Genomic DNA, 26,148 nt, shown 5'->3' on the forward strand with positions numbered 1-26,148 from the left:
TATGATGTCCATGAAGCCGTCTACCTTAATTGTGAAATTCACGACCCCTCGGTCAGGGGTTCAGGCTCTAGGGTGGGGCCGATATGGCCAAATAGTAAAAATGTATTAAATCTTAGAAAATCTTCTTCTCTACTCCTATATATATTTATTAAAAACTAAATGCATGATTATGATGTCCATGAGGCTCACTACTAAAATTGTGAAATTCATGACCCCTTTGTTAGGTGTTCATGCTCTAGGGTGGGGCCAATATGGCCATATAGTAAAAATGATTTAAATCTTAAAAAATCTTCTTCTCTACTCCCACACATGTGGGCAAAAAACTGAAACATGGTTATGATATCCACAATCTCCTTTACCTAAATTGTGAAATTCATGGCCCCTGGGTCAGGGGTTCAGGACATGAGGGGGGGGGGGGCAATATGGCAATAAAGTGTTAATGCATATAATGTTTAAAAATCTTCTTCTCTATTCTCACACATCTGTATAAAAAAAACCGACTAATAATTATGTTTACCAGGAAGTCCTCTACTGAAATTTTAATTTTCATGTCCCCTGGGGTATGGGTTTTGACTCTAGGGCAGGGCCAAAATGGATGTATAGATGTTAATGCATACAACGTTAAAAAAGTATCTTCTTTACTCCCACACACCTGAAAGGAAAACTAAATTCATTATTTTGTAGACCAGATCTTTTAGTTTTTCACCAAAATTATAGGTTTCACAGTTCTTTTTGAATTAAATGTGGTTGTCATTACAAATTTATAATTTTTCTACTCCAGTATGAAACCTAATTATTTAGATGCATATATGAGACTCCATGACAAGTTTGTGTATTGGATATATGCTACTCAGGTGACCGTTAAGGCCAATTGGCCTCTTGTTTCACAATGAACTGAATAACGCAATTCGATGAACGAAGTACAAATAGTGACTTTAATTCATATGCGCCCGTCCCTGCTAAATAGAGAATCTTTTCTTTGATTTGGGGGCATTTTTTCACTAACAGATAACATTATTTACATATGTATGTAAACATCGCCCCTTTTGTTCTCAAATAATTTTTAACTCGCGAGTACAACTCTATTATGAACTTTCTTCGACATTTGTTTCCAATTGTTAGCATCATTTTGTCAACATGCATTTACAAATAGGCCTATATAAACACTGTCGTGTATCTGCGCCGGTAGTGACATGTTTGGATAACGTGAAAATGGCGTATCCATTGCAAAAACAATGAGTGTTGTGCTCTTTTATCTATCGACAATGAGGTAAATATTAATTAAAACAATAGTAACAGTCGTTCATATTTTTCTTACGGTTTTGCAGTTGAAAAGAGCGAGTGTTATTTTTGTTCATCGTAAATAAAAACGACTTATTTTTAGGAATATCAATCGTTAAGATGCCATTTTAACGCTAAATCCAAGATCTATTTCGAGATAACGTAGATAATATAACACATTCTAAAAATCTGAAGCAGCCAAAATTAATTAGAAAGATTACTCTAACCAAATGAAATCACTTCAATATAATTTTATTACACTAATATTTATAAAAATAGCAATAACTTCATGCACCTGCCAAATAAAAAGTACGGTTTGGATTAACGAATTATTCCGGTTTGGATGATAAAGTATAAATTGTGCAAATGGTACGGTTTAAATAATTTTAAGATACAGCATTTTTTTTATATTTCAGACAAAAATGAAACAGTTTGCCTTTTATCGGTGTGCAACTGTGGGTCTGCTAAGTCATATTTACTCTGTTGTTAAATTTAGTTGGTCCAAAAATCCAAGTGATAACGAGACCTGAGTAAACGTCACCATTTTAATTTTTTAATCATGATTATCACCAGAAAATCAAAACGATAAATAAGTATCTATGTATATTACTGATCAAGAAGTTTTGTTGATTTTTTCAATGAACAAACTAAAATAATAAAATTGATTACACAATATACCGGTATTTTACATTGCGCTGATTTCATTTCCAATGTATATTGCTAATCTGTTCATAATTTTGTACATGCATGTTAGTTAAAATCCAAAACCAATATTTAGTTCTTTTAATTGTATTGCAATTACAAATCATGGAAGTTAATGCTTACGAAGAGGACATAAGCACCTCAGTACAGTGCATGCGTAGAAAGTGAACGAATAAATAATTTACAATATTATAATTTAGTTTATTGAAAAGTAAAATTCTTTCTTTGGTGACTCATGCGGGAAATTAAGGTGGCGATACTGCAGAAAAATACTAAACTAGCGTTGGTATTAAATATGAAAGTATAATAATAAAAATTTCATCGTTAAAAATTTGCCAAAGCGCGGTTTTAAGGCTGTTGCAATCTAAAAAGTTTTTTGGAGACGTTACAATTATTAATTTAAAAAATTTGACAAGTGTATATAAATAGTAATAAATACAGGTTTTTGGCATATGTGATACAGATGACATCACACAACTCGCATTGGCCTCCGTGGCTGATACAGGTTATCAGCCCTAGGGCTCATACGAATCCTAGTATATCACACCCTTGCAGAACTCGTCTGCCTTTTTCGCACTGGCATTTGTACATGTTTACAGACTAAATATTTAAGTGCAGTTGAAAACTTCAAATGCTAGCAAATGTTTTGGAGCAGTGTACTTTTAAAGCCTGAGGAAATTCCAGTTCAGTAGCTATATGTTTATTAAAACAATTAAATCATATATTTTTATATAATATATGTACATGTACATACTACTTTCACATGATATTAAAATCAATTTGTTCAAGTTCATTTTAAAGAAAAAATTATTACTAAGTATGTGATAAATATGATAATATATACACCTTTTCCATATCACAGCCTGCATCAGCCCTTCACCAATATCAATCCTCGGGCCTACGGCCCTCGGGCTGATATTGGAGTTGGTATAAGTCTTTTGACTGATCTCTTTTGATTTTTTCCCCAGACATCGTTTACAGCATATAAAGTTAGCCTCATGACTTGATCAAAACTGTCGTAAACACATGTTTATATTTGTGTCGTAAAGATTTTGGTAAGACTGAATCTTTCTAAATTAATATCGATTGAATGATTATGCAACAGACTTAACATATCTGTAAAACACTCTGTATGCAATTTTTATAATTAAGCCAAGTTATTTTGAGCTTGTATCGTGTAAAATTGAAATTCAAATTAGGGTATATAAAGTTTTGTTGACTTAAATATGCAAGTCTTTCAACATGTATGTTTATTTCTTTAAACAATGTGAATTCAAAGGTCAAATGTCACACGACGATCTCCATAATATTAAAAGCATGCTTTGCAGTGAGGGCATGTATATCGCACAGTAGCGATGCAATATCCATAATTAAAAGAACAGTTTAAACTCTTATATATTAACCACATCCAAACCGTATCAGATGCGCATCCAAACCGATCCTATTTGGAAAAACAAGGTCATCCAAACCTGTTCCGTTGTTCACAATTAATCGACATTGTTTACATAATTTTCACATAAACTTCGTAGTTTAAAGATTGAATATGCTTTTAAATAGATTTGACGATCTCATTAATGTAAAAGTAAACCATGTAAGCGTTAAATAACACGAAAACTTATCAAGAAACGAACGGTGCCGCCATTTTCACGTTATCCAAACATGTCCGTCACTACCGGCGCGGATACACGACAGTGTATAAATGTGCCAGTTTGTTGCGACTCGCAATTGAAATACACAACGGTTAGAAAGTGACATCACTTAACGCAATGCTACATCGGCCGTAGCGTATACATCCATGCTATATTTGCGATGAATAATGAAACATGAAGGCAAAAAAATGTACTTCATAGATGACTGTAGAATTCTGCTGAGCTACAGAAATATAGCTTTCCGAAAATATTGCCGGGATTTGCGAACCCTAGATCTATTGTATGGTACATGCAAAGAATAAAATCAAAGAAGATGGGTGAATAAGGCGTGTAAGAATGACTAGATACGGCAAAATTAAAATATCATTAAATCTGATACTTTTTAAAAAAATAATTAAAAACAATGTATATTTAACGTAACATCGGGTTGTAATCTTTAAATATTTTAAATACTTGCAATATATTGATTTAAACTTGCGTATGCGTGTCAAAACCTCCTAATCGTGTAATTTTTATAACTTCAATGCATTTTCTTTCATAAAGTGGGTCTGAGCTCAATATTTTTTTTAACAGTCTAAATGTGGTTTAATGGAATTTAAACCGATTGTACTCAACAAAAATGTGGAGAGATGACCCACAACAGTTCAAAAATGTCATTTTGTAGCTCAACAATTGAACGTTTTAGAAATATAATACAAGTCCGTAAATTCGTGCTCATGGTCTCATTTAGCATTTAAACAACGCACTTTGTTGTGAATGGCTCAGTGGTTAGAGCACCAGCCATTAGAAAACTTTATAGAACTTGGGTTTTAGGTTGTGGGTTCGATACCACAAAAACCTAAAGATTTATTATTTTTTTCTTATCTTTTTGAAATATTTCAAACTGAATATAGTTAGAAATTACCATTTTGAAAACTTGTATAAGAACATATCAAATATATTTAATTGAAAAAATGCTAAATTTGAAATTGTATTTTACGACTAACTAAAAGGGCGGTTGCGCCATCTTACCCCCCCCCCCCATCTTCTTTATATACACAACTCTACGGTCAGAAAAACGTGCGTTCAGCTTGAATTTTGTTTTTTTTTTGTGTTTTTAAAAACTTATTCAGTATAATTAATCAATATTTGTTGTAAGTTTACTAAAAAAAGTTAATGTAGCAAGTAATTTATGCGTGTTAAAGTGTACTGGGAAGCGATAAAATATACATGTGACTTTCCCGAATTAATTCAAATGATTTGAATAAATCTATAGCTAAATACAATAGAACAAATGTTTAAAACGTTGATTAATGAAACTGCCGTGACCGAATGTTGTATGATATTTTTTTAAATTTTCATTCACTTTCGTTGTGGAAATAATCCACTAAAGACGTAAAGTCGAAGATAAAATATCAATTTACTCTTCTGTTTCATGATGATGTGCATTCCAAAAGCAATACCAGTTTTATCAAACAGGTTCTTGTAAACCCATTCCGTTTTCTTTACACCTAAATGTATTAACTGACTATGAGGAAAAAAAGCAAATGTGATGATCCACAAGACTGCAACTTTTTCCCCGTGAAAAAATGAGGGAAAATGCTGTCGAGAGGGACAATTAACATACTATATATGTATGCCCAAATAGTTTGTAAAAATAAGTATTTTATCATACCAAAGCTTTATTTGTTCTCGTTACTTTGAGAAATCTACAATATATTTAAAGCACAATAGTCCAATCCACACTTATCTAAAGTTGTTCCCCTTTGCGGGGTCAACCCAAATGTCAAAAGGGAAAAAGCCAAAATTTCCTTTCTTCAAACAATCAAATATTTGGGCGTACTGTGATGAAATCGCTTTGGATTTGATTTATTCATTCAATATGTGGTGGCAACCATTCAAACGGGGTTTTAATGTCAACTGATATAGATACAAACATATTGATACAAAATATAGATACAAACTTCTATACGACAAAGACTACTGTGATAAATCTTTGGGTTTTTCCCAAAAGATGACGACCAAGAGACACGGCGTTTGTAAAGTGTACATTGAGATCACAGCTACGATTTCCACAGAATTATCCATGTAGGAAACTCACGACCAGTTGTGCGAGTAAGCGTTAAGTATTAGTACATGTATGCGATACTGGCCGCGGTTTTCGACACAAATAATTATCATACATCACTCATTATTACATGTAATATGCCACTTTCAAACGACGCCACCGTCTAACAGTACTTTCAGTACTTTGATTTTTATTGATAACGTCACTTCCTGTTTTGAAATAAAGTTGTTTTATCGATTTTAAGAAGGGTATTTTGTCGGCAGTACTCCAGATATAAACTTGAAAATTTCAGCGATAGTAGACGGAAGACTGAAATTGTGCATGAAGGTTTAAAATCATATCGATCGCCAAAAGCGTCGAGCCTCTCCTGGACCTGAAAATTGAGATTATAAAAATGTCATAATATTTTCTGGTTTTCTTAGTTTATCTCTTTTCTGAAAAATATTTTGTTAAAAAATATAATGTGAAAATGATTATATTTACAAGACTTTTCATTTCATCTCAAGAAAAGGCTGGTCCCTCAAATTAGGGGACCAAAGGGCTCTAAAGTCTTTCATCTGTAGCCCTTCGCTATATAGAGATATTTTGTGAAAGGTTATAGATTGAAGCAGATATGTTTATCTTACAGTTATGTATCCAAGTAATGCAATGATTTTATAACGTGTTACGTATTAGGGGTTTTTTAGGGGTCAAAAATCCAAAACTTTGATCACCGATATCTCAGAAAGTAAACATATTTTGAAATGCAGTATAGAAGAAAAGATGCTCAAAATGATGTAATAAACAAGATGCACTCTTCAAAATTTCGTTAAACGGCCCCTTATAAGGAGATAAGGGATCGGCCCTAAAACGTTCTTTCCCATATACATTTATCTCAAAAACAGTAACAAAATTATAAACACTTGTTGAACGAAATGTCTTTAGAATTAAATGATCTTTCATTTGATATTAAGAAAAAGGGGCTGGCCCCTCATATTAGGGACCTAGAGGGCTCTAAAGTATTTTATCTATAATTCAAAATAACTTAAATGATCTTTCATTTGATGTTAAGAAAAATGGGCTGGCCCCTTAAATTAGGGACCTAGAGGGCTCTAATGTATTTAATATATACATGTAACTCTTTACTAAAAGATAATTTGTAATAGATTTTAAAAGCAAATACGTTTATCTTGCAGTTCCAATTGTATGTAGCCTAACAGTATAATGATTGTGTAACGTGTTAAGTAATTAGGGGGTTTTTAGGGGTCAAAAGTCCAAAACAAACTTTGATCCCTTATATCTCAAAAAGAAAAAAATATTTTGAAATGAAGTATTGAAGAAAAGATGCTCAAAATAATGTACTTAACAAAATCAAACTTCAAAATTTTGTTCAGCAGCCCGAATAAGGAGATAAGGGACCGGTCCCTAAAACGTTCTCTCTCAGATATCTCAAGAAGGTAACAAATTTCTTATCACTTGTTGAACGAAATGTCTTTGAAATTAGATGACCTTTCATTTAATACTTAGAAAAAGGAGCTGGCCCCTCAAATTAGATACCAAAAGGGGTCTAAATGTTTTCAACCATAGCTCTTACACATGAAACAAAATAATATCTGGCCCTTAGGATGTAGACCCTTTTCATGTTAAGCTGTTAGATAGCAAAACCAAGGTCTTGCATGTATTTCAAATTCTAAAATCAGACAGAAGACCTTCTCGTTGCTCGTGTTACATGTATCTAGTACACTTTTTAATTCTATCATACAAGTTTAAGTAATTTTGGTTTATTCTCATTTACTTTGACAATTATAACCTAGGTCTGAACAAGTGCAGCAGTTTTTAGCAATGTATTTACAACAAGCAGAGGATTTGATGTCACTGAAAGAAAATGAGGAGAAAATGGTTGAGTTGTGTCTGTTGATCATTCAGTGCGTAGAGGTAAAAGTTTGGTTTTTTTTAAATTAATGATTCATTCTTCTCTTTCTTTTTCTCATGCAGATATGTATAGACATATGATCTAGAAGTTAATTGAAAGATAGATCGTGTACATCATGTACATGGCCTTCTTATGATGAGTCAGAGAAAAAGTCATCGATTAATTATTAATAAGTACACTTTATTACTGTTGGCTTATTTTAAGGACTCCTTCCATTACGAGGTTGCCAAGAGCACAGACCCAATGAAGTACACAATCAGAATGGCGACCCAGATGTTGCAGCATGACGTGGGTTCTTTGGTGAGAGAGGGGCTGGATGTGGAGAAGCTGTACTGTATGGCACAGACCCGGTTTGGACTGACTGTTGTAGCAGAGGTTCTCCACAAGTTACTGGTAAAGAAATCAATCAAACACAGCCAGCAGACAAGGAAGCTTCTAGAGACTGCAGGGAGACTCTGTGATGAGTGTTGTTCAAGGCAGCCCAAGTATGAAGTTAATGTGAATTAACCTAATTTTAAGAATTTGTTTAATAAATTTCTATGAAATAAGTAGCATGTTACATGTAAATGTATATATGATAGAATATGAATTATAGAGAAGTTAAATTTGGTCCGTAATTTTATCAAATGATATTTGTATGTACTGGTATACTACAAGTTTAGGTGTATTGACTTTTTTCCTTAAAAGAAAGTAAGTGTAAATGCCATTCCTATGAAGGTATCTGAAATAATATTTTTTCTTAACATCTTGATTAGATTGTTTCTGATCAAACACCTGTGTCGCTGCTTTGGTGTGGAGACTTACCAGAAGATCTGTAAGACAACTGATGCCACCATTGTACGCTGGATGAGTGTACCCGAGCTCCAGAAAAATGAGGTAATTATCAAGAAGTCTATGTTAAATAATGATCAGTTTTCCATCAATTATTACCAAGAATTCTGTGTTAATTTTAAGATTATTAAGGTTCAGTAAATTCAATAAATGAGAAAGTTAATACAAGGAAAGTTCTATATGAGTGTATTGTGTATTGTCAGATTGTTGAGTGCAGTGACCGATTCATCGTATGTGGGGACCAGTACAAGGAGTTAAGAGAAAAGCTGACACAGGCAGCTCTAGGACAGAACATGGACATCTTTAGTGAAGCTATCCAGGTCTCTTTATCCAATTTTTTTAAAATAGCTTACATACACATCCTAATATATCGTGTTCATATAAATGTCAATAAATATTAACAAAAAAAGTAATACTAGTATCATTATGATGATAAGTTAAAAATCTTTTTGTCAGGCTGTCCAGCTACCAGATTATCAGAAGAGAACCCTGGTCCTTCTAGCTGTGATGAGAGAAATAACTATGTCTTATCTGTATCCTGAAAACAAAAGAAGAGTCACTCCATATGTAAGGATTTAATGAATCAAGATTGTGTATGCCTTGAAAATGTTGATCATCAGATATACACTGGTGATTTAGTGTTTGTCATGCCTCTCTTTCATCTTTCTGTACTAGATACATGTACCTTCCATCCATTATACTTTGCATTTACATGTGCTTTGTAGTTCAGTTTTAAAGAAACTATTGAATTTTTGTTATCAGGTATTTTAAACAAAAAAGAAGGGATCAGTTTAATACTCTTCCATTTTTTTACCTTGACCTTACCTATTTATTACTTATTTTGTGTTAGGTTTACTGATACTTTAAAAGACACTGTTGAGAATATTTCTTTTTACAATCATAGTTAGAATAGATATGTTTTAATGCTTTTGAATTTTGTTATAATTTTTATGACCTTCACCTTCTCTGTGATCAAGACTTTACTACTCACTCTCTTGCATTTACCTTTAAGTTAGCTTCAAAGAAGCTGGTAGACATTTTTAACATGTATGTACAATACTGTTCTTTAACATGATATGACTCAAAACCGTGCAACATTTTCAGTGTTGTGGTCATTGGGTTATGAACATTGTCAGTATTATGAGCATTTTTAAAACAAATCTTGTAAATATTCTGTGAATATATATAGATGGTTTTGTGGACATTGTGTTTAAACAAAACATTGTCAACACTGAAACTGTATTGAAATTGTTCCTCATTGTCAACATTTCTATGTCCCTATTGCACCCAACAGCTGTTTGCTATATAGATTTATTTCTTAATTATTAGGCAAAAGCACAATTGCAGCAGTTCTTTTATCAACATCCACTGTTTTCCAATCAGGTATCACCATGATTTATAGTCAAATTATATGTTTATTGAAGTGAGAACTAAGGATTTATGATAAATGATTACTAATAGTGTTTTATGTTACTTGACAAATAAAGTTTATATTTATATTCCCCTAGACTGATCTTCTGGCTGCCCTGTGTAGAAATGATGTATGGAGGAGGAACCCCAAGCTGACTGTACAGGAGGGGATGGACCTGGGCCACCAGAGTACTGTGTGTCTACTGAACCATTTCTTCATCATCCTGCTGGAGATCCCAGAGGAGAGGACACTGGTGGAACCACTCAACAGACTGGTCCAGCAGCCAGGGGACATGCAGGTGGGTGGACGGGGAAAATTGGCTCAAATGCCAATACTTGTATATTGCATTAAACTGTAGATTTCTTACTTTACGCGACTAGTTAATTCCGTAATTCCACAATTTTCCATTAAATCGCAAGTACATAAAATTGCGAATGCTGAGATTTTATCACAGTCTCATATACAGGTGAATCTCGATAACTCGAACTTCAGGGGACCATGATTAAACTTCGAGAGATCAAAAGTTCGAGAGATCGAAAGTTTAAAAAAATCGGGAAATTTTTGTTCCGTTTATCTTGGTTCTAAAATTATAGTAGCCGGAAATTATATTTATAACATGGAAGGATAGTCTGATATGATTTCAATCGTATTTTCTGCTACAGTACTTCAATTTAAACAATATAGAACGTACTTGCAATTGTGTATTAATTAAGTGTGTTTTTTCACGTAAACAATCTTCTAAGCATATTATGTTTTCTTATTCATTACGTTAGAATATTTTAAATAAAGAGCATTTCTTTCACAATTTGTTGAAATTAATAGATCACTTACAAATTACCTATATACCCTTTGAAAAAAGCAAGGGGTAGTGTCACTTACGTAATCAACCAATTAACACTACCACGCTAGCCCCCAGGGGTTCACTCAACCATCAAGGTAAGGTCCACGCGGAGCTATAATTATACGCTTCATCGGCCGCGTGTGTACACAACAACCACTTCGAGTTATCAAGAGTGAAAAACAATGAAATATGTGTAACGGGACCCAGGTTTCACTTCGAGAGATCGGAGTTCGAGAGATCAAGAGTAAATTTGCTTAGTTATATAGAGGAAAAAATTGGGACCATGAGTTCACTTCGAGAGATCAAGAACTTCGAGAGATCGAAGTTCGAGCCATCGAGTGTCACCTGTACTTTACATAAGTCCGGAAATGAAAAATGAGATTTTAAAATTTGGGATAGGGGCTTCTTGCGGTTCTACGCGGATATTAATTCCTCGTGTTTAATTAGGAATTTACAGTTTATCTCGATCTTAAGTGTGTTATCCTCATTTTAGATAGTTGGAGGGAGGGTATGAATTCTCTCTTAGGCTCTGTATGTAGATTTTCTGCACCATTTCCTTAATGTTAAACTAGAGTATTAAAGGGATGTTTAAAATTTAAAATGCTTTTATTTTTATTGCCTACAGAATTCCTTTTTACCAACTATGCCACAAGATGATGTTGATGAAATAAAGGAAGCTTTGTTGGCAGCCAGAAAGGGAGGTGATGAAAATTCAGTTTTTTATCGTAAGTAAAATAATGTTTAATACCATACCTGACTGTAAATGCCCTGTTAAGTTCTTAGTGTATTCAAAGTTTGGATTAGATTTGTTTGTTACCTGTGAATCAGCAAACATCATGACATATAAAGGTCTTTATAACTTTTGATCGGAAAGATTCAGTTTGTCATTCAGTCCAAGTGAGCTTAGAAGGAAATGTATATGTAATAATGTCCACAAACTTATCTTTTCCATAGGTTGTCCTAATGGCCATCCATATGTGATTGGAAATGTAAGTAATAGATGGATTGACACATTTAGCTCTTTACCTATGTGTGCCGTCGTGTTTTGTTTTCTTTCAACAAATTAATTTAAGCATAAACTATGTATCATGCATGTATTGATATACAGTATATATAAAATACTTGGTTACTGTCTTGAAAGCCAAATTTGGGCGGGGGTAAGAAAACTTGACAGAGGGCGAGGCTTGCCGAGCTTTTTTTTAACTTTTTCGACCCAAGCCCAAATATTGCTTGTATTTCAAGACAGTTATCATGTAATTTGTTTATCCTGCAACATAATATCTTACAATTTACACCTCATAGAAGCTTATTTCGTTAAATTTCAATGCACATCTGCAGTTGAAACCATGACTGCATTGTGTAAAAGAAGCAAGAAAGATGATGTCACAATGCATTTGAATGTCGGATATTTGTACAAGGCTTACTGGTTTATTGGGGCATTCAGTTGATTTATTTGGTTACCTTTATAATCTGTCAAAGCAAGGGGTAGTTGCAGGATAATAAATTTTTCTCTGATAACTTTGAAATACATTTCTAAATTAATAGTAGTTTAATAAGTATATACATGTACATGTATCAAATTATATTATATGTGATGACCAGTATTGCTTGATTTCTTTTAAATTATTTTTTTTCTTTCGTTTAATAAGCACCCTTTTATTTATTCACAATCATGTAAACTTCTTTTCGTCTCAATAAATATACATGTATCGCTAGCTTATAAAAATCTTTAGTTTCATTTTTTTATGATGGCTATATGAATATCTGTTTTAGCCAGGCAGACTGCCATCATCAATTTTCTTCAAGTCAATACTCAGCCTCAAGTCTGAGTATTGACCTCATATTTATCCACTTTTATTTGAAGAAATTGATTCGAGGACAGAGTTGAGTGGCTTGAAAATTCTGGTGACAATGGGTCTGAATTAATTTAGCTTGTCCTCAGGTTAATAGAAGTTTTATCCATGATTAAGTCCACAACCATTGAAGACTAAAGCTGGAATTTCACTTTTCACACACTTGCATGTAATACTAAAAATTAGGGTCCAGTAGCTCACATAATTGTCATCGATTGTGAATTGTAGTGTGGTCGTCCATATTATCGCGGGCGTTGTTAGGGATTGTGGTGCAGAAATTGGAGGTGAAGGTCATCAACTTATAACCAACAATCAGTTGCATGATGGGTAAGTTTGCGTATCTTGTTTATTGCAGTTTGGTCAGCCAGCCACTTTTGGTAGGTGTAAGGACTGCGGCCTGGAAATCGGGGGACAGTCGTACCAACTACGTGCTGGCAATATAGTTGACCAAAGGTTTGTCCATCTGTCCACATGATTTGTAGAATGTTTCTGATATAGTAAAAATGATTTTGCGCAGAATACAATTATTCTAAATTAAGGGATATCTATTTGAATCTTACTGGTAGTATTGATTCTAATTAAATTTGAAAATTATATAATACAGCAAAACTTGTTTATAGCAAATTTGTAACAAATCTTATTGCAAATTTGTTAAAAAAATAGTTAACTGTCAATACTTCAAACTACCGTTTGTTTTTAAATCAGTACTATTGTAATTTACAAACAATTTCAAAATAATGTTTATTGTGATATGAATTTTCGTATTTGTGAATGCATCTTAATATGTCATGTACCTTCAATGAAAGAAAGTGAGCGCACAAGATTGTAAATTTGCAGGAATTCTCGACACGAATCAATTGTGATTTAAATGTCTATAACCTCGAAAGGCTATGTCATAATATATTATGTTGAGAGTCGAAGTACATGGCTATTCCGGTTATTAAAAAACTCACAAGCTTTCAAAAATGACAATGAGAAGGTAAACCGATAACTAGTTATATAGGAAATGTTAATGCAAACATATTTTAATGAAGTTATATTGTGTATATCCTAAAAAACTAGTAATAAGAAAAGAAAATAGTGTTCATACAGCAGATCTAGAAATCGATAACGACAAATTAAAATTTACCGGTATATTATAATTCAACATAATGTTATGATAACAAACATTTAAAACAAAAAATTTTTAATTAAAAAAAAAAAGACCACCAGTTGGATTTGAACCCAAAACACTGCATGTTTGTATTTACTAATCCAGTACGAAACCACTGAGCCATGCGAGACTTGTCAATATGCGATTTAAAGTACTGTTTGGAACAACACTGTCATATCAATGGACTTTGTTTTTTATCCTTCAAAAAATAATTTTAAAAAGTACATAATTAGTCATCTCTGGGTCATCTCTCCATCTTTTTTTTAAAAAGCGACTTTTTTAATGTTGAAATGTGTTATCTTTACACGTTTCAAATCTGTGGAGAGAAGACCCAGAGACAACAAATTCATTTAAAAACAGTTGTAAATAAGTAGGATTTTGCATGAATTGCATCGTGTTGCTATATTTAGACCCATATTATGATAAAACCTTTTGCATTACAAATATTTTTCCACTAATTCCGTATCCAACAGAAACCAAATAACGGTTATAATTCGAAAAATGTTTAAAATTAATTGATGAAATTTTCACTCGCCTTGTGCGCCCAGATTCCTGCCGAATGTACATCTTAAGCGCCCACTTTCTTTGTAATGAAAAATGTTTGTTATATAAATGAAAAATCATGTTGAAAATGTGCCAGCAGGTTCTGAAAAGTACCTTGTTATAGCTGTAAATTCATTTTAACTGTGTTCGTTATATACTGTAATAATTTATTGGTATATATAAGAACTTTGCTAGAACATGAATTTTAATTTGTTACAGCAGAATAATTTGTTATATCCATTTTCGTTATATATGAGTTTTGCTGTACATATTTTTAGGTCACCTGAGTAAACTCAGGTGATCTATTGTTATCCGTTTTTGTCCGTCGATCGTCATGCGACGTGCGTCATGCGCTAACAATTTTACATTTTTTAACTTCTTAAAAACTACAAGGCTGATTGTTACCATTTTTGGTGCGAGGCATTTTTTTTTATAGGTAAGAGGAATCTAAATTGTGAAATTCATGGCTCTACCACCCCCGGGGCGCCACATGTGGGGCCAAACATGCAAAAAAACCCCAAATTTTCAAAAATCTATTTCTCTACTCCCACACATGTGAGGAAAAAAACTGGTTGCATAGTTATGATGTCGATGAAGCCCTCTACCAAAATTGTGAATTTCATGACCCCTGGGTCAGGGGTTCTGGGTCTAGGGGGGGGGACCAATTTGGCCATATAGTAAAATTAATGTATTAAATCTTAGAAAATCTTCTTCTCTACTCCCATATATAATAATTATGTTAAAAACTACACGCATGATAATGACGTCCATGAGGCCTTCTACCAAAATTGTGAAATTCATTCTGTGTCAGGGGTTCAGGCTCTAGGGTGGGGCCAATATGGCCATATAGTAAAAATATTTTAAATCTTGAAAAAATCTTTTTCGCTACACCCACACAAGTGGGCAAAAAACTGATTACATGCATGGTTATGATCTCCACTAACTCCTCTACCTAAATTGCGTCAGGGGTTCGGGGGGGGGGGCAATATGGCAATATAGTGTTAATGCATATAATGTTTAAAAAATGTCTTCTCTATTCTCACACATCTGTATAAAAAACTGATGTATAATTATGTTTTCCAGGAAGTCCTCTACTGAAATTTTAATTTTCATGCCCCCTGGGTTTTGACTCTAGAGCAGGGCCAAAATAGATGTATAGGTGTTAATGCATATAATGTTAAAAAATTATTTTCTTTACTCCCACACACCTTTTTTGCCAAAATTATAGGTTTCACAGTTCTTTTTGAAAGATTTCAGGCAGGGAGATGGTCGTCATTACAAATTTATAATTTTTTTTCTCCAGAATGAAACCTAATTAATTAAATGCATATATAACTCCTCGACAAGTTTGCCTATGGGTGATAAGGTACTCACGTGACCGTTGAGGCCAATTGGCCTCTTGTTAATATATAAAAATATGTTATTCTGAAAGAAGATCATCAGAATTTGTTGTGTGTGTTTCTTAGGCTAGACCAGACTGCTACAGGACATGTTTTGGGTCAGGCAGAGGGGAGACAACCAGATGCCAGCCCTGAGAGAGGACTCTCTCCCACTGAGTGTGCTATTGTACGACTCTTCACTCACATGGCCATGTATCTAGGGGCCAGTATCAATCAACAGGTCAGATTCCTCAGAAGTCACATACAAAGAGTACATAAAAATAGTAGATAAGTAAGATTTTATGAATCAGTTTAATAATTCTTTAATAAAGCCTCTCTTAGACTAGAATTTTAGCATGCATACCATAAAATAAACTCTATACATGTATATAAATAATATTGTTTTGAAATCTTCAGGCCATCCAAAGTCTGATAAAGCCAGACCTTGATGCTGACAATGTGCTGCCCTTTTTGTGGGCTCACATAGAGAAAGACCTGCTGACCATTCAGAGAGCCGTAGGGAGGAGTGTGGACGATGTCTATATCATTATACACAGTATCTGTAGAGACATGATGAGAAAACACAGAGGTAAAATCTTTGGAAAGGAACTATGTTGGTATGGGTTAGATCAACAATTATTTATGAAAAAAATATAAAGTGTTTCTTTGTTTTATTCTAAAGAAAGTTTTCTTTCTCTCTCTATCTGTCTGTCTCACTCTGTCTCTCTCTCTCCACATTTCAGGTGGTCAGATGAACCAAGATATATGTGTTTTGGCCAACAAGGCTGCTAGAAAGAAATGGGAAGAAGAATTTTCAAAAACATATTTGTCACCGCTTCTCCAGGTATCAGTCTGAAGATATATATACAGTAAAGCTCTTTTTTGAATAAACATGTTTATAATAAATTAATGGATAAAGCAGATTTGTTGAGAGTCTTTTGGAATTAAAAAATAACTATTGCAAAAGTACTTTTGTTTATATTTGAGTAAATAAATGCTCAATTTTGTAATAGTCATAAACAAAAGTAATGAGAGTAAATTATAAATTTTGATATATCCTCAAGTTTGTAATATTTTGATTACCTAGAGCCACATTTCAGCATGATCAGTGATCATATTTCAGTTTTAAATTGATGTGTACTGTTTCTTTAAGGAAATGACAAGAGATCTTAAGACCATGAATAAAAAGCTTGCCAATGATCAGAGATTGGGTATGTCACTTTGAATGCAAAAGACTGGACTTTGTCTAATTTCATACAAAATTACTTAGTCCTTTAAAACTATGTAAATAGATATTCTTAAGATATTGTTCTTTTGATTATATTAAATGATAATATGATATACAACTGCTGAATTTGACAGGGTCGGACCCACTGCTGTGCCTGTTGTTTGAGATAAACGTTCCATCTGAGCGATCCTCCCCCAGCAGCCTCCACAATGTGGCGGCTGTGTGGCGATACAGGTCCCAGATCACCATGGACCACCTCCTACACACCGTGAAGGTCCAGGCTCCCACCCACAAAGTGTTGCTCATGTTCCTACAGGAGGTCAGAATTCCCTTTAGTAAAAGGAGAAGTAGATGATATAAGTTACTTTATTACAGTAGATCCCGAATTTAATGCAACTGAAAGAAATAATTTCAACGTAAAATCACAAGAAGCACATCTTTAAAAATCCTGCTTTTATTTTTCAGACATATGTAGATTAAATGAAACTATGCTTACAGTTTGGCATTTGCAATTTTATATTCTCATTATTTGATGCGAACCGGTTGAATTGTGGAATTAAGTACCCGCCTAAAATAAGGAATATACACAGTATTCATCTAGCATCCTAAACCTACTGAGATTGTTTCTCTTCTGTGTTATTTTAATGTTCTCATCTATTTCATTTAAAAGGAGAAGCAGCTAAGAGCTATCCGTCTTGTCCCTAGTATCATGAAACTCCAACAATTGCTGATTCAGCGATTCCAAAGGAAGTTGGACAGAGAGGAGGCTTTAACGCTGACCATCGAGGATATGATAAAGGAGTATGAAAATGGTAAAACAAAATTTCATTTAAGTATAATTTTGAAATCTTAGTTATACATTTTTGTCATAGTTTTACATGCTCAAATAACCCTTTGGATGTAATTATTATTAGGTAATACAGCTTACATTATAAAAATATAATGTACAGAATTATCTGAAACTGTTTTTTCAAATTTCCTGTACTTATGTCCATTGTAGAGGGTCGGTTGGATGAGATGAGGAGTTTGGTGAATGACTTTATTCTGGCCTGGCAGTGTGTGAGAGACAAGCTCCTTACTTACAGTATGTGTTGCAGATTATCTGAAGTCTTACTTGTTTCCCTTCTGAAAATAAGCCACACTGTTTCAATGCAGACATCGAGTATTATAACACCTTTCCGTGTCATAATTTTAATTACCAAGGGCTGCATGATTGAAAACTAACCCATGGTGGACAATGTTTACAAGCATGTAGTGAAGAACTGCTGCATGAAATGTTATTATGGTTATATAACACTTTCATCATTACGGATTTATAGCAATAACCACAGTTTTACAAATTGTTGATAATTATATGAAAGACAAAATGAGTTGAAATTTGACGGTCACTGAAAGTTTTAGTTTGCTTTCAGAATATTTTTCAGAAATGGTTCAACCAATCAAAAAAGAAAACAATTATGTAAAGAAAAATCTCAAAACAATTGTTGCTTAATGCATTAACTGAAGGAAATCAAATTTTGACATACATGTAATACAATTAATAATATGACTTGCTTTTACACGAAATGTGCATGTTTTATTTGTATAATTTCCGTAGCCTTTCCGAACTTGGAGGGAATTACCAAGATTCCCAAGGAGTTCTGCCAGAAGCCCATTACTGATGCCCACCCAGTGTCTGTGCTGCTGCCCACCTTCAGGGACAATGGGCTCTGTGCCTATGGTCTACTGTACTATCTACTGAAGAAGCAAAACAACTTCCTGCAGGAGTACTGCAAGATGAAGAGGCTCAAGTAGGTCTCATGGGAGTTTTCTTTCAATTGTTTCTTTTTATATTTTCAATGCAGACGCTGTTGGGTATTGAACAAAGAGAATAAACCATTAAACATAGATGAGTACACGTATGCATTATCATAATCTGTCAAAATAAGATTGAAATTCTATGTTGCATTATATACCAGTATTTAAAATGGATTATACATATACATGTATAGATGTATTTTCAGTGAAGTTGTATATATAGTACACATAATTGACTTTGATTGACAGGTACACAGAGCTCCCCAAGGTCCAGTTGAGGGATGTGACCCCCGCTCACCTGATCAGCTACCACCCTGACATGGACATCCTCCCCATGGTGATGGCCAACTGTCACTACACATTCCAGGTGGGCAAGGGCACTAAGATAGACTACAACTTTGGGGACTTGGAGCGCCAGCTCATGGACCGATTCCTGTTCTCCAAGTCTGTCATTGAGATGCCAGTGTATGAGGTACATGTAACTTACACAAACGTTAAGAGTCACACTCATCATTTCATAAAGTTTTCATTCTAAGTCCTTCACAAAATATACAGTTACAGTAATAACGTAAGAAAAATTGTTGCTCATCCGTCAGTACATTTGTTGAATCAGTGTAAATAAATGTAAAGTTAATGTCTTTGCAGTTTGAGATGATGACGTACAGATCAGAGACAACTAATGCTGTGGTGTTTAGAGATCTCCGACAGAAAATTAAACAGGTCAATATCTTAGAAGTCAAATTGACTCTATTAAAGCAAAATAGGGTGAGAATTAAGGAATCATTTTAGGGGTACATTTGCAAGTGCTTCACTCTTATCGGTTTGGTTGTATTGTAGGAACCTTTGACCCCTGTAGTAGCCAATCAGATCCTTGAGGAGACCAGAGCTTACCCTGACCTTTGTGAGACCTTGGACAAGCTAGAAATCACCATCAGCTTCCTGAAGTCTGTAAAAGGAGACCCCAATATGTGCTTAGAAAAGTTCATGACCCAGACCCTCAAGATGGAAAATCCATTTCCAAGTCAAAAGGTTTCTCTTTGAATGGTGTAGACCGTATGTTTTCGTATTAATTGTATCAGATGATTCTGCTGTAGTTGGTGCATTGTATTAATAACTAAATTTGAGTGCATTCTGTTTCAGGCAAGGTCCTCATGTCAGTGCAAGCACGCCCAGTCTCTGTGGATCACTCTCGCCATGGAGAAAACCCGACGACAAGCCTCACACAAACAGGTAGGTTGGTTTGCCTATCTTATGTTCATCTATACAGTCAAGAGGACAAAATAACCGGCAGCTGTATTTTTCTTTCATTTTTAGAAGGAATAGTATTACTTAACTTTGTACAATGCTGAAATTAATATGAAGATCAATGAATTCAAGAGAGAAGGGGGAATTCATTCAATTTGTAGATTGTTTTTCCCAATGAGTGTTCCTATTTTATTTTCTCCAATCTCTTCTAAATGGGTAAAGAATATGAGCATCTATGAAGTGGTGTTTTGTCATGTTGAGCTAAAGATATACTGCACATACTGTAAGTAGTACATGGTGCCATTGTTTGTCTGTGGTTACCAATTAAAGCAAGATAATTGAATTTCTATTTAATATGTACAATTTTTGGATCGACTGGGATTTATTATGTCTTGATACAACAATATCACATTGTATGCAGAGACTACTAGACACTTTGGACAACGATTTAATTATCATAGATATTAACAAAATAAAAAAAAAATCATTTTCTTTTCCAGGATGCATTTGAAGGTGTAGTAACAGAACTGAGGGAAGAGCTTAATGCTGCACAGCGAGATATGATCACGTCACTGTGTGAGGAAATCTCCCTGGACAGACTGGACCTACTGCTACAGATCCTTTTTGAGTGCATAATGCTGACTATAACAGTTCCTAAAGGAACCGATGATGATAATGTCGACATGGCCAAACTTCCGTAAGTTGGTGCAGACTAGCTTAACTTCATTAAGTGTACATTGAAAGTATATGGTTTTAATGTATGGAGTTAAGAAAACAAACTTGAAAGTTGGACATATCAATGTACATGTACAAAGAACAAAGTTTCTTGTTCAAACTAAAAATTATTTCAAACCTAAGTGAAAAATATATGTTCGGACTATATTTTCTTTGCCTTTCCCAATATGGCTCTTACTTACAATAACAGTGCTTGTGACCTCAAATCAAGATTCTAGGTCAAAGATTAAGGTCATAGCAGATGTCTTTGAAATTGATGTAAGAACCATTTTTCTCTCTTCTTGCCCAGTATTTATCAAACTACCAAAATACTGCTTGTATAGGTTAGAGGTGTGCAGACACCATCATTGACTTGAAGTTTTAATTAATTTAAGTTTCAAATGTTAAGGTCATATTAATCTTATATATAAAATATTCACCTGGACCCTTGAGGTTAACATAAAGAAATAATTATATCCACTGAAACACCTGTTAGCATAATGTTCTTCATTAAAGTGGAACACTTTGAGTTGATCACTATCTCAATTACATGTATGTGTAGTTCTTTTTTTGTGTTGATACAATTTCTAATTATATAATATTCAACAAAGTATGTTATATAATTTTACACAGATGCAGATTTATCATTATCTTTCATTGTAAGTAAAGAATGAATATATCAAGAATATTACAAACTTATATAATCTATTTATTACAGTTTGCGAGACACACTTCTGGGATACATTTCTGCTCCTCAGTACGACATTGACCTGAATTATCCAAAATGGACAGATGACCTTATAGAGAGAATTCAAAAAAAAGGAGCGGGTTTCACCCCCATTCTTAACAACCAAGCAGTGGACGCCTGGATGTTTTTGTATGCTCTTTTCACCGTCAAACAAAGTGAAAGAAGATACTGATTTGTGAAATAATTAACTAGACAACTGAAAACTGAAAGTGAAAGTTAGACGAAAATAATTAATTGTTTTGAATTTTTCTATTTTTTAAGTTAAACAATATTTTCTCTTTTGAACTGAAAAGATTAGAACAAAATTTAGACCCAAGATTGTCCAACCTAATTATTGCTCTATATTAAAATTTTATATTGATCAGTTAATTTAGGGAGCAACATATTAAGGAAATATATTTATTGTCTGGGACCAAATTTTAAATGTGATATTGAAATAAACAACAGTGCCAACTTTATGTAGTTTATTCAAAGCGTGATCAGCTTTATTGTGTTTTGATGTGCTACTGTAGTAGATAGAAGGTGGTTTTGTTAGCTTTAATGTTTCTTTTAAAAGTTTTTGTTGATATTTTGTTGCCCCTGATTTTGAAAACAAATCTACTCAATTTTATAAAAATATTTGTCAATATGTTTATTTGCTTTATTGCACAATTGTTGTAATACTGACCACACAGAATGTAACTAAGTTATGTAGCTTTTTTCTATATGGTTTGATTTATCAAAGAACAATACAATTTGTGATATTTATAATAAGATTTTGCCCAAGCTTTATATGGACTTTCGATGAACACGGTTGTTAATTATATTATTTTGCACTAATACTTTATCTTATTAAAAGCTGATGCATCATATGAAATTTAACAATCTAATGTATTATACTGTTTGTTGAAAAACTCAACTGCATGCTACAAGTACCAATGTTAAAAAGACCAAACAAAAAATTCTGATGTAAACAGAAATGAAATATGCTAAAATATAGCTAATTTTTCTCACACTATATCTTTGTATCATGCCAGGATGTCTTTCATTTAAAGAATGGCATTCGTATAATGTATCCTATTTTACATCCTTTGGACTATTATTTTGTTTAGAGTTAAGTGGTCGTTTGGATTGTATTTGCGTTCTATTGCATGTAGACAGTTTAAATCCGGTGATACACTACAACAGGAAGTTGTTTGTTTGAAACACTGTCATGATGTATTGATGCATTGATCATTTCCTAAAGGAGGGGCTGGATGAAATATTAATGACTTAAGGCATTAGGAGTATATGTATAATAGATATGCACAAATTGTCTGGAATAATTAAAACTTGAACTTTTGTTTATATACCTAAATAGCTTTAATATTAGTGTTTTGGAAACACGTACATGTTAATGTAATGTACATGTGCGCAAGTATCATGCATGTGTGCAATAAGATATTTATCATCAAATATTCCAGTTGATTATCTGTATTAATTCTTTGTATGAATATTATTAAAATATAATTGAGTGCTTGTTACGTCGGGTCCGAAATTTAGCAAACATAAACAGTTCCTCGAAAATTAAATGTCAGGACAGCGTCTGCTATTCAGAGGAACTTACTTTAATTGTTTAATTTGAAAACTTATCATTTTTATTGAAAGCACCGATCAACATTTTACAAAACATCTTACATTGACGTGAAAGATGTGAAGAAGTGTTAATAAGATACACTTGTTAATGAGGTAAATATGTTCTTTACCTATAATAGTTTGATTTTTTTAAAATGATATATAACATATATTACATGTCTTCTCGAGCGACAATACTAGAATATTTGTCCCTCGATGACAGAAAAACCCTTGAGTGTTATGTCGGCCTCTGTCTTCGGCATCGGGCGACAAAACACTCCAGGACTTTCCTGGCACCTCGGGGCAAATACTCTGGTATGTCGCTCTCGCAAGGCAATCTAATTAATTAAAATTAGACCTTTCATCTCGCTCTCTGTTATGTATGGTTATCGCGCATGAAAGGATCTCCCTTCACGAGCGATAAACATGCTGATACATAACAGAGAGCGAGATCAGATGAATTAGATTGGTAGCCCTCGAAGCCATGTAATATATTAATATTAATAAAACACGATCATTAATCAATGTATATTGTTATACGTTGTTTTTTAGAAGAGCAAAGAAAAAATGAATAATAAATACCCCCTATTCTGTGCCATTAAAACAATCTTACATAAAATATATTCAACTAATATATCACTTTGAGCTGTATTGATGACATTCACTGGATGTAAAAATTTAAACACAAGAATTCTTTTTAGATATTCAGTTTTTTAAAAAAAGGTAAAAAAAAGAAAAAAGAAAAAAAAAGAGGAGCCAATTGATTTAGAATTATTTGCGTCACCGTAAACTTGCAAGCAAGTACCTATAGGCATACCAATTTTTACCATCACTGATGCATGTTTTTTGGAAGAAAGTATTAAAGGGGATTTCTCGATTTTGATTTTACCGTTTAAAAATAATATGCCAGTTACAAAAAAATTATCATCTTCCGACTTGCGCTCGTAAATATACAGGCACACGATTATGACAATCATTAATGGACTTGCATTACGAAGCATTAAGGGACCTAGATATGATTTCAGATGAAAATTTTAATTTAGATTTTTGTTTATAAAATAATCATTTACTTATGTATTTCGAATGGTTCACCAAAATTTGAAAGTTAGAAGTCAGGTTACAAGCGAGATACAGAGGAAAGAAGTCGTGTGTTATACAAAGCTCGAGTCTTATGTTTGTATACATATACTGTAAAGTAAAGAAATTACCATTTCTTTGACAAAATAAATTGTGGAAACTAGACAAACTGATTCAATTTGTGTAAATAATTTTATCAACAAAAAAAAGCAACATTAGATTAAAACTTATACCAATACAACAAATATGTAAACATTAACAGGACCCGAACTTTGTGTCACAAAACACAGAATTCTAACTTCTGTAATTTTCATGTAACTCAATATTTGACTTTCAAATGTTGACATAGGATTAAAAAGAACATTATATTTACCATTCTGAACATTGAAGCATGAATTTTTTTTTTTTTTAAATTTGAGGTCAAATCCTATCCAAGTCCCTTTAAATAGCTTAATATTCTAAAGTCACACAGCCATGATCGAGTCCCTTTGACCGAATTATCTTTGCTGATAAATGTTGATATCATGTTAAGTGAAATTATATTAATATTTTAAATACATTAATATAACTTGGTGTAACTTTAATTAATCAAAGAACGTTTGTAAAATTATGCAAACATATAATTACCGTTTTTGACCTTTTTCCTAAGACTTCTAGTTTTTAAGGCGAAAAAAAGATTAACTAAACTTAGAGGAAGTTGAGATAACATTATAATGAAGAAATAAGTGTTGTTTTCATAAACAAAGGGTTGGTAAGTAAACTGAATGATAAAGAACCTTGCTTTTATATTAGACTAATTAGGAAAAATGGCTTGTGAAATTTGTATCAAATGTTGTGCTGTATTATGTACAACCATGTTTCCATGGTTTTTTTGCGTATCACAAAAATTGCGAAAATGGGGAGATGAGTATTTTATTTTTATTTGCGTAAGTCATTTTGCGATTTAAAAAGTTTTTTATAGCAATCAATACTGCATAAAATTTCTGCGTATTGAATATTTTGGCAAGTTAAGGGATCGCGAAAAAATCGGAAATAATAATCGCAAAAATTACCGTATATACGGTCGTATGCTCTTCCCGGAAGACAGGTTATATTAATAAAATTAACTTGCATTGATGCCAGTATAACGTTAAGGGGGTGTTAAGTATTTAATTTATATCGCTATGAAACCAGACAGTCACACTATAAATATAGTGAAATTTTCTCAGTGTTCCAAAGCGGTGGTCAAAGAAAGTACCGTAGGATGAAACTCTTTTTATAGAAATACAGTAAAACACGGTTATAGCGAACACGCTTATAATGAATTGACGCTTACAGCGAAGTGAATTCCATTCCCCAAGTCTCTGTTTCATGTTGTTAACTTTACGGATATAACGAATTACGCTTATAACGAAGTTAACTTACCCGTCCCTAGGACTTCGTTATAAGCGTGTTTTACTGTACATTTCGCTCACACCAAGACAAAAAACAATTCAGTGGTGTTTGTGATTTTATGATTGTACAGAAGTACATGTAAACTACATGATTAAGTGTTCAAAATATTACAAATGGATTCTATAGATTTTCAATTGAATTATCAACTTAACTCTGTTGTCAAATTGAAAATGTTATTGCGACCGCATTTAAACAATAAAATGCTTTCTTTGGTGATTCATTCGGGATATGAAGGTAGCGACGTTGCAGAAAAAAAATACATAACCCGCGTTAGCTGGTTATGCAATTTTTTCGGCAATGATCGCTACCTTCATAGCCCGCAATGAATCATCATCAAAAAAGCATTTTATTGTTTATTTTTACATCTTTCTTTAAACTGATTGATAAATTGATTATGAAAAGTTAATAGTAAAATTCACTTAATTACTGTAAGTGTACATAAATACGTTAGCTAAAAGAAACAGCCAAATCGTCTCCTGTGAGACTTTGAGTCTAACATCATTATTCAGTGTTTCATGTATGATAATATATCACTTGAATGTACAGAAAATCTAGCCGATGAATGCCTACAAAATATAAATACATGTATAATCAATTTAGTACATGTAAATGTCACTTTCTGTTTTTTGTTTGTTTTATTTGATTGCAAACTGGCTTAATATTTGTTGAAACTCTATCGCATAGACATAGATCGGCACAAGCTTTTCATT

At 33.2% G+C, this 26,148-nt stretch overlaps 1 protein-coding gene across 1 annotated transcript; it reads left to right on the forward strand.

Moving 5' to 3' along the window:
* Window positions 1–7,473: 7,473 nt before the first annotated feature.
* Window positions 7,474–22,768, forward strand: LOC136271845 (E3 ubiquitin-protein ligase rnf213-alpha-like). The gene is made up of 24 exons (XM_066072390.1): window positions 7,474–7,593; window positions 7,796–8,076; window positions 8,347–8,467; window positions 8,626–8,742; window positions 8,879–8,989; window positions 9,752–9,805; window positions 9,931–10,131; window positions 11,300–11,399; window positions 11,629–11,663; window positions 12,883–12,980; window positions 15,690–15,843; window positions 16,020–16,191; window positions 16,346–16,446; window positions 16,756–16,813; window positions 16,965–17,149; window positions 17,501–17,642; window positions 17,831–17,914; window positions 18,428–18,620; window positions 18,877–19,099; window positions 19,273–19,347; window positions 19,465–19,656; window positions 19,768–19,857; window positions 20,373–20,569; window positions 21,305–22,768. The coding sequence occupies exons 1-24, from the start codon at window positions 7,501–7,503 to the stop codon at window positions 21,504–21,506; spliced, it is 3,279 nt and encodes a 1,092-aa protein (XP_065928462.1). The 5' UTR covers window positions 7,474–7,500; the 3' UTR covers window positions 21,507–22,768.
* Window positions 22,769–26,148: the final 3,380 nt, after the last annotated feature.

The sequence above is a fragment of the Magallana gigas genome, chromosome 9 (assembly GCF_963853765.1).
Source record: "Magallana gigas chromosome 9, xbMagGiga1.1, whole genome shotgun sequence".
NCBI classification, from domain to species: Eukaryota; Metazoa; Mollusca; class Bivalvia; order Ostreida; family Ostreidae; genus Magallana; species Magallana gigas.

Bases quoted from the DNA above. Each gene is read 5' to 3' on its own strand.
- LOC136271845 (XM_066072390.1), top strand. From the start codon at position 7,501: ATGTATTTACAACAAGCAGAGGATTTGATGTCACTGAAAGAAAATGAG. The intron at 15,844-16,019 runs GTCAGATTCCTC...TGAAATCTTCAG, and splicing joins GGGCCAGTATCAATCAACAG to GCCATCCAAAGTCTGATAAA. The intron at 19,858-20,372 runs GTAGGTTGGTTT...TTTCTTTTCCAG, and splicing joins GACAAGCCTCACACAAACAG to GATGCATTTGAAGGTGTAGT.